Source organism: Mesitornis unicolor, unplaced genomic scaffold (assembly GCF_000695765.1).
Source record: "Mesitornis unicolor isolate BGI_N332 unplaced genomic scaffold, ASM69576v1 scaffold7817, whole genome shotgun sequence".
NCBI classification, from domain to species: domain Eukaryota; kingdom Metazoa; phylum Chordata; class Aves; order Mesitornithiformes; family Mesitornithidae; genus Mesitornis; species Mesitornis unicolor.
This window is the reverse complement of record NW_010195722.1, coordinates 22,968-34,136: the sequence shown is the minus strand read 5'-3', so window position 1 is coordinate 34,136 and position 11,169 is coordinate 22,968. Positions and strand designations below refer to the sequence as shown.

General features: G+C 37.6%; 1 protein-coding gene across 1 annotated transcript in view; it reads right to left on the bottom strand.

The window, feature by feature from the left end:
* Window positions 1-11,169, bottom strand: part of LOC104543577 (glycine receptor subunit alpha-3) — a gene marked incomplete at its 5' end in the record, with an annotated part of 40,933 nt that overhangs the window by 11,567 nt on the left and 18,197 nt on the right. Inside the window, one exon of the mRNA XM_010188219.1 lies at window positions 10,684-10,821. Coding sequence (XP_010186521.1) covers window positions 10,684-10,821 — 138 coding nt within the window. The remainder of the gene's footprint in view (window positions 1-10,683; window positions 10,822-11,169) is intronic.

Sequence of the window (11,169 nt, the reverse complement as noted above, 5' to 3'; positions counted from 1 at the left end):
GAATGCCATAAAACTACTTTTTTTTTCTCATATCCAGATTGGGTTTTTTGTTTTTAATCCTGTGAACTGTAGATGATTTCACAGAACTTTACCTGGTCTCATTATATTTTCTAATTCTGCTCAATGCTTATATTAGTCACATATGAATGATTCTGAAGGCAATGCTGTGACTGTAAATATTGTATACATGAAACAGTTTCTCACAGCAAGAAATATACATACCTCAGATTTCTTCCCTATTTGAATGAAATTCTGGAATTCTGAGTTTAACATGGGAAACTATATAGTTATTTATTTCTTAAGTAGTATGAAGTTTATACTTTCCATAGATATTTTCCTAACCCATTTTGATTTGCTAAAATACCATTTTACAGCAAATTTTCCACATTAATAGTGCTTTAATATCTATCATATTAACAAGATTTATGCAATGGACTTATTTATGTGCTTATCCTATGCCAATTTAATACATTGTGTACTATGCAGTGACAGTGTTAGCCATACAGAAATGAGTTTCAGATAAAGGCAAACTGAAATGTTTTTATTCTAGGCATATTAACTGCTTGGAAATATCTTCTGAACTTTGTTGTGTTCACAATACTTCTCTTAATAGATCATTAGTTCTTTCTATGGTGTCATAGTAAATGTCATTGTATGAAATTTTTATTTTGTTGAGGCAAATATTTAGAAAAACAGTAGTTATGATGTACTATTTTAAAATGACATGATATATTTTAGGAGTTTAATATCTGCCAGCTCAATTATTAGTTCCATACCTAATTGCTGGTGTTTTCTGAATCCTATCTACACTCCTGAAGTCTGTGCCTCAAATCCTAGCTCAACTACCTGCTGCCCCAGCTTCAAAACTGACTTCGGCTTCAACCAAGGGACAAAGCCCTGGTTTAACAAGGTGAATGGGAATTTTTCATGTTTAATTCAGAAAAGAACAGGATCTTTTCCTACATTTCTCTTACAGGATCTTCAAAAGTATACCTACATGATACATTCATTTATGTACCAGTTCAGTACACTTCACGTACGCAGAAGTTCTACACTGACTGACCTTTGTCAGAATCATATTTTTACTTCAAACTAGTCCTTACTCTGACGATTTCTCTTTTCTGATATTTGTTATGTTTATTAAGCAGCCTTGGACAGCAGTGGACTCTCTCTCATTAACCATAGTAAATCATGGTTGTAAGGAGTGACAGAAATGCATCAACCAACTCTAGGTCTCTTGCAAAGCCATCTTATTTGGCATCACATCAGCAAGAATTACAGTTCAGCATGCAAAATTTTCTTCTTATCGGGTCCTATATTCTTCTTTCGAAATAAATTAAGAAGGAAAACTAAGGAGCATCAGAATGGGTAATATATGCATAACTGGAGTGTCAATAAATATTGGCTATTGCTTGCACATTGTTTTTTAAGCCAGAGAAAGGTAGGATAAGAGATCTGAGTCTCTTTCCTGCGTACTCAAGTGGTCTTGAATTATTATAGAGCTCTCACCACAAAAATAACTTGGTCCTAAACAGGGAGCAATACATAATATACCAGCTCTGATGTGAATTATTTTTATGTGGTTACAAGTTTGCCAGGTTAGTCTGAACTAAGGAGAAGAAGAGGAATAGCTGTGGACAACAGATCCCTAACAAAATGAAAGACATTCTGAATGGAATTGCTAATGGAATATATTGTAACCACAGAAAAGGAGAGAAAAGAGATGGGATTATGAAGAGGCCAGAACTAGGACTGAGTGATGTATCACAGGAATTACACTGAATTTATTTTTTTGCTTGGTTTTATATTTCTGAAACATCATTGGCCAAGGTAAAACAAAACAAAACAAAATAAAACACAGGAAACAAAGCCCCCCAAAAAAAACAAAACGAAAAAAAATGAGAAAAAGATAGTGAAGTGTATCTCAAAGTGGAAAAATATCTTTGCTTAACTCCACAGAATGTGTGACTTAGACTCCTGCCTTTGTCTTAGGCCCAGAGAGTTTATGGACACGCCAGTCATATGTCCACTGCTTCCCAGTCAAGATCACTGTGTTACTCATCTGCTCTCTTCCAGTGTGGCACTGAAAAATTAATATGTGCCAACTCTCCAGGGAGACTGGCAGCTACCCAGGTAGGCACTTCTCTCTGTTACTTCACTGATGACCACTGGAGAAAGGTGGTAATTGGAAGCCAGTCTTGGCACTGCACTTGCAGCAGTTGCAGCAGTTGCAGCAGCATGCAAGGGGTGATATTAGGTTTAGCCCTTCCTGGCTGAGATCAGAACCATCTGAAAAAAAATGGATGATGAAGCAGAATGGAAAAAACCAGATTTGCACTACTGTATGTGAGCTTCAGCTAGAAGGCAGCCAGCAGAAGCTATGTTGTTGTTTCCCAGCTGAAGCCAGTATCCAGCTGTGGGCCTTCTTTCTGTTCCTATATTCCATTTCAAATTCAAAGCCAGGTTAACTGTGGTTTAATCTATGTGACTGGATGCTTGAATGGATCAGAAGAGACATACCCATGAAGACATCTCAGCTGGGAAAGGAGACAGATGAGCAGCTAAGAGCATTGCTCTAGTAATTCATCTGCAGTACATAAAATGTAACTTGTAGATCATTCTGATACGCACTGTAAATGTCATGAAGAGTGGCTAGGAGGACTATGTGAAACCTTTGTGTATTGTGGTTTTGCTGAGGATGAGTAACAAATTAAGGCCTGATGCTAGTTTCAGACCAGAGCTAAATATAGACATGCACACAACCCATAAAATGAACAGATTTTTGTAATGCAAAAGAAAGAACAGCTATTGAGGGCTTCTTAAAGGATAAGCATTGTTTCCTGAAACAGAAGGAATGCTCTCTGTGTTTGAAAGTCTACCCTAAACCAGATACTCAAGTGTGCTAGAAGCACCAAAAGTGTTTTCTTGCTGAATGCCTTACCTATACATATGAAGTGAAGGTACTGATATATATGCACATGATGCTGCATTTTTCTCTCTTACACATGTTATTTGGTAACAATGTCAGATCTGCTGGTCTGGCATAATTTCCATGCAATATTGACACTGAAACCAGTACTGTAGTGGAAAAATATATATTCCAGTCAGCCTATATAATTTTTTTCCCCAGAGAAAGTAAAAGTGGCTTTTCTTGTGAGTCAGTGTCAAGGTCTTGTATTCATTTTTTGGTGCTTCTGTGATCAACTGTGAGTAACTCAAGAAGAGCAATTTTCTACCTTAGCACATCTTCACAGTGAACATCATCTTCTGACCATGGCGGGTGCTGTTTAAGCAGTGGACTATTCAGGCGGCACCAAGCACCAAGATTAAAAAGGACTGTCAGGAGCGTTAGATGTGCAAGGGAAATCAAGCATAAGTAGTAGCTTTCAGGCCATAAGGAGTCCTCCTTTCAGTTTCGTCTGCCTCAAACTGCTCCAGAGGCTGTAGTTGGTAGAACTTAAATATATTTATTCCCTTTTAGCAACCCTTAAGATATTCTTTGGGGTAAGCTTTTCTTACTGCACCCTTACAATGTCATGGTCATATTTTCAGTTACTAGGAAGGCTGACTGGCTGTCTGAAGCTACGTAGAAAGTTCTCATAATGGAGAATCACCTTAGGAAACTGAGCCAAGGAAATAGTGTGCCTGAGAAATAGTTAATAAAGACAAGTGTAATAGTAATTATTAAATTACTGTGAAATTAAAAACTAATAACATAAATATAAAATGGATAAACATAAATAAAAGAAACTAAGCATGCAGAAATTCAACGGCTGGTACATGCAGAACAGAGAGATATCTGCTAAAGGTTCTGGTTCTTTACAGTATTTTAGATCCTAGTAAATCATAGTCTGGCCTTCCTTATAAGGAAAGCCATTGATAATGCTAATAACTGATCTACTGTGAAATGTTTTATGGACATAGAGAGGACTGTGGCCTAAAGACTATATAGCTTAATGAAATTACATTAAACTACTTACTTAATATAAGAATTTTATACTTGCACAATAGAGAATGATTCAAAGCTTAGCAAAATTGAACTGAATTAAGTTAACCAAATCTAAATAATTCTTATGGAGCCCTGCAGAGTAGGACTCTTAGATCTGGAAAGTGAATATTTATGTTCTGATTCCAACACATCTGTCAATATGGATGTAGAGGACACAATTCTGTTTTTACTAGCAACTGATGACCAACAAATAGCCAGCCCAAGGACCAAAATATTGCTAGCTATGGGGATTTGCTAACAGAGTCCTCAGGGAATTGAACTGTGACAAGAGTTCTCTAGCACTGCATTTTCCATCTTGAAAAACAGTTAGAGACACAGGTTTAACATGAAATTAAGTACTGAGAGATAGTAGGAAAGGAGAAACGGAGAGTGACACTTCTTCACTGGTTAGGATATGCTCAGCCTAAATGGCTGACTTAGGTTTAGAGCACTCAATACAGTGCAGAGCTTCTCCCATTTGTCTGTCTTCTGGGAATTCCTTTCTTCAGCAGCTTAATTCTTCTGCTCCCCATAAAGATCCTAAACATTTTCCAGCTCAATCTGACCTTGAAAATTTTGTTAAAAAGAGTATTTATTCCCAGGTGCTATTCTGAACCTCTGCAGTGTTTATCATTTTTAGACTTGCAAAAATGGCAGTTCCTTATTTTATGTGGAAAAGATAACATATTGCAAAAGCCAGCTAACACACTTTTCTTCCTATTAAGAAAAGTAAAGACAGTCCTCTCTTCTAAAAGCAAAAGTTAAAAGACTCTTCTTCAAAGACAAAATAATAGGTGGACTCAAGAAACAGATTTTGTATGGATTGATGCAACATGGTTACTGTCCTTTATGACTTTGACAGTTTTCTAACATTTAATACTTTGGATTCCCAGGTTCTTACTAAATAATGCCATTGCAATGCTTTGAATATTGTCTGCCCTCTGTACCTTTGTATAAAGAAAAAAAGGACCAATATTTACTCAAAACAAATATTGCAGGACAAGGTATACTGAGAATAGTTCATGATATATAATATAATCTAACTGCAGGCCACCACAGACTTCCCCTTTGCTGTATATTTCCAGGCCTTCCTTAATGCCAGTTCTGGCACTCATTTCTTCCTGTGGGGACACTTCATTGTGCTAGATAGTAGAAAGCTAGTTCTTTATGTATGTGTTTGTTAGAGCCTCAGACAAAGTTTTGATCAGTACTGTCCTGAAACTAAATCATACATCATGTAATTAATCAACACTTTTAAGTACCTTGCATATGTAAGCCCTAATATTTGATATCTAGTACATAGAGTCGAATCATCCTGGAAAAGATTGCTATTGTCTTTAGTGAGAGTGCGGTTATTGACTCCAAGTGTCCTCAGATGAACTAGATTAATGAAAAAAAGACCAAACCCCCAAATATTAATATTAACCCCCCAATGTTAATTAAATCATTAACATTGAAAGAAATTTTTTGAGGATAACATTATATTGTAACTGAAATAACTGTTTGCCTGAAAGCAGACATAGTCTCAGAAGGAAATTAAACTGTACTGCCATAAGAGGGATGACATAGACCACCAGCACTTTCCTTCTGCCTTTTGTTACGTGCATTCTTTTTGCTTTACATCTGCTAAAATAAGACAATTAACTTCTCTTGGCAACAAGTATGGCATGTTATGTATCACATAATGGCAGATGATTTTTACAGAGAACATGAAGAAAGAGAATGAAATATATAAACTGACTTTTCTATGAAGCAGTACTGCTCCTGTTACTTTCTCTCCTGTTTGAGTCATTATCAGAATCACTAGGCAAGCAATCTAGCTGAGTTTACCTTGTTCAGTAAAAAGATTTCCTTTTTATTCCTGTCAGAATATTACCCCATCATCTGAGAGGCATTCTGCTTTACTTATTACTGAAACATAGCTAAATACTTTCTGTCCTTTTGCCTTCCCATGATAAAATGTCTTAAATAAACAAGGCACTCCATAATTTATGTGTGTGCAAACCTGAGTATTTCAAGAGACTGTCTATAAAATTGATAACATATAAGGAAAGATAGCTGAAATTATTTTCATACCTCTCTAAGAAGGGGACAGTGTAATGCCTTTTCCTCATCATAAAACATTCAGGCTGTGTCTATGATCATGTATCCTGACTAAAAGTGATGAGTTTTGAGTGTCTGGCATGTAGAACTAGACAAGTTCTCATATATATTGCTGGTGTCTTTGTATCTAAAGCCCAGATTTACAAAACTTTTGGAATGTACTACCATTCAGTTTTTCTTTCAAGTCACAGTCTGTAGATATCATACACGTGAGGAATATCAGTGATGGTGCTGCCACCTGCCATTGACTACATAAGTTCTTGGTCAGGAAGGAAGTGACTTTACATAGCTTGCTTGGAAACTAATACTTGAGCAAGTGGTAAACTTAACATTGGTCTAAGACTGGTAACGACTGCAGTAAAAGAAAGTTGAAAATGTGGAAAAGAGCAACTAGTTCTTTTTCAGCTTGAGGAATCTGCACTTGTAATTCTCAAATCTCTCAGAATGGAGGACCAAGCTGCCATTCAGAGGGACCTCCATAGGCTGGAGGACCCCCTACAACATCTTGACAGTCAACAAAGACAACTGCACAATTCTGCAATGAGGATGGGGTCACTCCATGCACTTGTACAGGCTGGGACTGGACTGAAGCTGTTCTACAAGAAATGCCTGGGAGTCTGGCAGATGTCGAGTTGAACAGAAGTCACCAGAACAGATACTGAGTTGAACAGAAGCCTTGTGTTGTGAAAGCCACATGCTGCACTGTGTTAGCAGGGACAGAGAGGGGAGAAGTAGAAACGATGGAGAATATGATAGCAGCATAAATAGTAAGGACATCTAGATGTAATGTCTCTATTTCCAGGACAGCTGATTAATTTTTATTCCATGTATCTTTAAGATAGAATGGTTAAATTTTGATCAGTGTAGGGGTGACAACTGAGGTCTCTTCCACAGAGGAAAATGCCCTGCTGGAGTCAAGCAGTGCTGTTTTCTGTGCCTAGGGATGTCCTCAGCTTGTCATAGACTCTGTTTTTTGAAGTGTTTATAATTTCTCCTTTTTCAGTGAAAGAATGACCAGCTGTAGTGATTTCACACCCATAGAATATATCCTGGGTAAAAAATACAAAATTCCTTTTCTGAGAAGTGATTCATGAAAAAAACCTAAGAGGTTAAAAAACCATGGTTTAAAAATCAAGGCTTAAAAAATGGTTTGTATTAGTGGACTAAGGCATCAAAGCTGTGTCTTCTTTAATCGCTATCATGCTGGCAGCAAAATGGCCTAGCATAAGGCATTAACTCAGTTGAAGGGAAAGTCTAGAAGGGGCACAATCTACAGGTTGTTGAGCAACTTGTTTGACCTTAAGGGCGAACCGAAGGAATCAAGAGAAAAGATTGTGTTTGGATGTATGTGTTAGGAGGTCGAATGGGGAACTCAGAGTTAAGGAAGAGGGCCATTCATTGAGATTGAAAATTTTAGGATATAGAGTTATCAGAAGTGGTCACATACAGTTCTGGTAGTGAGTGTAGCAACCATAGCTCCACTGCTTCCAGGACCACTCCATCCAATACTTTGAGCCAAAACCCATCAATAGACATAAGACGTCATTCAAGTGTAGGTCTAGTGCATTATCCATGGTGCAGGAATAAAGTCAAGATTTAGAATGTTTCTGTTTGTGCCTGCTAGCCAATGCTATTATGTATAAATTCATGCTGTCGTCTATTGGGCTTTTTGCAGTTATCTGTGATTGAAATTAAAATTGCGTATTGCATAAAAGCCCAGGGAAGCAATACATGTCACATAGGAAGCAGATGAGGACATGGTAAAGCAAAACCATCCTTGTAATGTGAATGGCTCACATGTGATTTTTCTGGTTGTTATAATTCTACTTCACTTCCCAAATTTGTCACTGCGGTTGTGTCAGTGGATGCAAAAACATGAAAATGATCAGAAATGTTGTTGCGTCACTTCAGAACACAAGATTTGATAAGCCATTGTGCTGTACTGTTGCTGAAAATGTTATGCCCTTGTATTTAGAAGCAGTTTATTTTTCAAGCTGTGGTTACAGTGATCCCTTTTCAATTGGGCATTGGTGAGACATCTACTGATCAGTTTCACATACTGTTCTGACTTTTCATGTTAAGTTGTTTCACAGGGAGAATTTTAGGGCTGTTTTTCTGTTTTATGGGATGTCTCAGAAGAACTCAGGAGGTTCTCCTCCCCCTCTACTCTGCCCTGGTGAGACCGCATCTGGAATATTGTGTCCAGTTCTGGGCCCCTCAGTTCAAGAAGGACAGGGAACTGCTGGAGAGAGTCCAGCGCAGGGCTACAAAGATGATTAAGGGAGTGGAGCATCTCCCTTATGAGGAGCGCCTGAGGGAGCTGGGTCTCTTTAGTTTGCAGAAGAGGAGACTGAGGGGAGACCTCATTCATGTTTATAAATATTTAAAGGGTGAGTGTCACGAGGATGGAGCCAGGCTCTTCTCGGTGACAAACAATGATAGGACAAGGGGTAATGGGCACAGGCTGGAACACAGGAGGTTCCACTTAAATTTGAGAAGAAACTTCTTCTCAGTGAGGGTGACAGAGCACTGGAACAGGCTGCCCAGAGAGATTGTGGAGTCTCCTTCTCTAGAGACATTCAAAACCCGCCTGGACGCCTTCCTGTGCAACCTCATCTAGGTGTTCCTGCTCCGGCAGGGGGATTGGACTAGATGATCTTTTGAGGTCCCTTCCAATCCCTAACGTTCTGTGATTCTGTGATTCTGTGACTTTTCCATCCTATGTCATAACTAAATTTAAATTGAAAATTCTTATTTGGTGACTTACTGCATACCAGCTGCAGCTGTTTAGCATTCTATTAAGAATTCATTTTACCTAATCTGTTGTAGCTCAGAGAAATAGGCTTTATTTCTATTGGAAAAAAAAGAGAAGTTTGTTTCTTGTGAAGTATCTTAAAGGGGTATGGTCTACAGTATGTCATTGCAGGAGCCCTAAGAAAGAGTATTACTGGTCACATATGCAAGTGACATAATGGAAGAAAAGAAACTCTTAGTTGTTGTTTTTTAATACAATGTTTAGGCTTTTTTAGCCTACATATGGTAGTTAATAATGCTGGTTGTAACAATGAAATTAAAGGCACTCCCAACCTCCTAGAAACCAAACCAAACCCCTCTAATTTGATTAAATTAACTTCATGCTGAAGATTTGAATAAAAAAAGAAATACTCTGGAGAAAATACTATTAACTTGAAGAGCAAGATTTCACAATAATTATAATCCTTCATGAGTAAGACTATCTTTTCTTTCTGGTTTGCCCTGCCAAAGTTCTTCTAGATTTGAACCTGTGATTTTGGTGCTGTAAATCTGCTGCTTCCTCTGGTGAAGACACACCCTTCTGGCTGCATCTGGTGCCACTCAGCATTGCTTTTTTCCCCCCATCCATCACAGGCAGGTCCTACAGCTGTGCAATTGTCTTTTCGTTTGCTAAAGCTCTTTTAAAGTCTCTATTCTGAAGTGTACTGTGGGAGCCTGTATCCAGGCTTTCAAGTTTTCTGTATTAGTAAATGGCTTGATTTTTTGTGGACAAATGAAACAGCCCGATTTTATTTTTTAAGCAGAGGCATGAATTCCAGCCATCTTTTCAGGGCTGTGGGCTGCACTCACATTTTAGAGCACCTATCTGGCCACAGAAATGCAGTTTGTCCAAAGCAATACAGAAATATCACACTGATGATTGGGCACATGGCCCTCTAGAGTTATGACGGTAAACCCTCTCTCCCACCTACATGTGACAGCAGTTCACAAGGGTAACTGCAGTTGTCTTGCAGGCACATTTTGACAGTTATTATATCTAACATGCAGTTAATATCTGTTCCTCCCACTTCTCAGCTCAGTTTAAGGCCAGAGTGAAAAAGACTGCAAATGTAAGGTGATCCCAGCGTGTTTTCCCTATGCCTAGCTTGTTTTCCTATTTCTGCTTAGAAGAAAATTAATACCAACTTAAGTAGGATTGATAGATAGGTTATGAAGAACAAGGTAGAGGGTAAAAAATATTGAAAAAAATGAAGTTTCAGTCAAAATCAAAAGCTTTAAACTATAATGATTGTAATGAAAGTTATCAGGCAAATAAGTAGGAGAACAATTCAGCTTTGGATGAGATGTTTGGAGGGATATTTGAATCTTACCAGTAATTCTGACATTTTAAAACAGGCTTCCATTCAATATCAGATTAAATACAACAGTAATGTTTTAATTCCTCAGTTAGAGAATTTTGATGCATCATATTGCCTAAATGAACTTTAGAAATATGAGAATACTTTCAACCACAGATTCTCAGTTGTTAATAGCACTATGCAGGCGATAGAAGTATGGTTACAGGCACATTTTAAAATGGCACAAAAGCAGAAGAATCCTAAAAAGGAAGAACAGATTGCCTATATATCTCAAAGGAGACAGAGAAAAATAATGAAAATAAAATTTTCTTGTTTTTCAAATGGATTATGGTAAAAAGAAAAAAGGGATAATAATAAATTCATTATTATCATTAACAAAAGGATGTTTGAGTGAAAAAATTACCCTGCTATAAGTTTAGTATCTCAAATTCTGGAAGGTTTTAAAGGATTAGCCATATATTAGTATTTGTGCTTTCCTACCTGTATTGTAATGCTTGGTGCAGTAACATAAATCCTTTTCTTCTTTCAACAGAAACTGCGGTAGAGTGAGACCTTCTGCTACTTGAACTGCTCCCTTCTCTTGCCATTCAAAAATGAGATCATTCATTGTGTATCCAACTAAAAAAAAAAAAGTGCAAATGAACTCTAAGTCAGCTGCAAACTTTGAAAAACAGGGACATACTTAATAGTGATGACTTCAGTAAATGTCATAAAAAGGAGACAATACAGGGGTTCTGCTTGTACCTGTTAATGAAAAAAATGTTATCTCCCATTCTGTAGCATAATGAACTAGAAAAACAAGCCATTCTTATGCATCCTTTGTGAAATCTTAGTAGTCAGGTAGTCTATTAATGGAATTAACAAAAGCATCAAAACGAGCTAAACACTCTTGGGTGCTTGGGAAAATCTTACTCTTCCCAGCCCATGAAGGATAAAATAGGCCTTTCACTCTTGGATCTCTTTCCC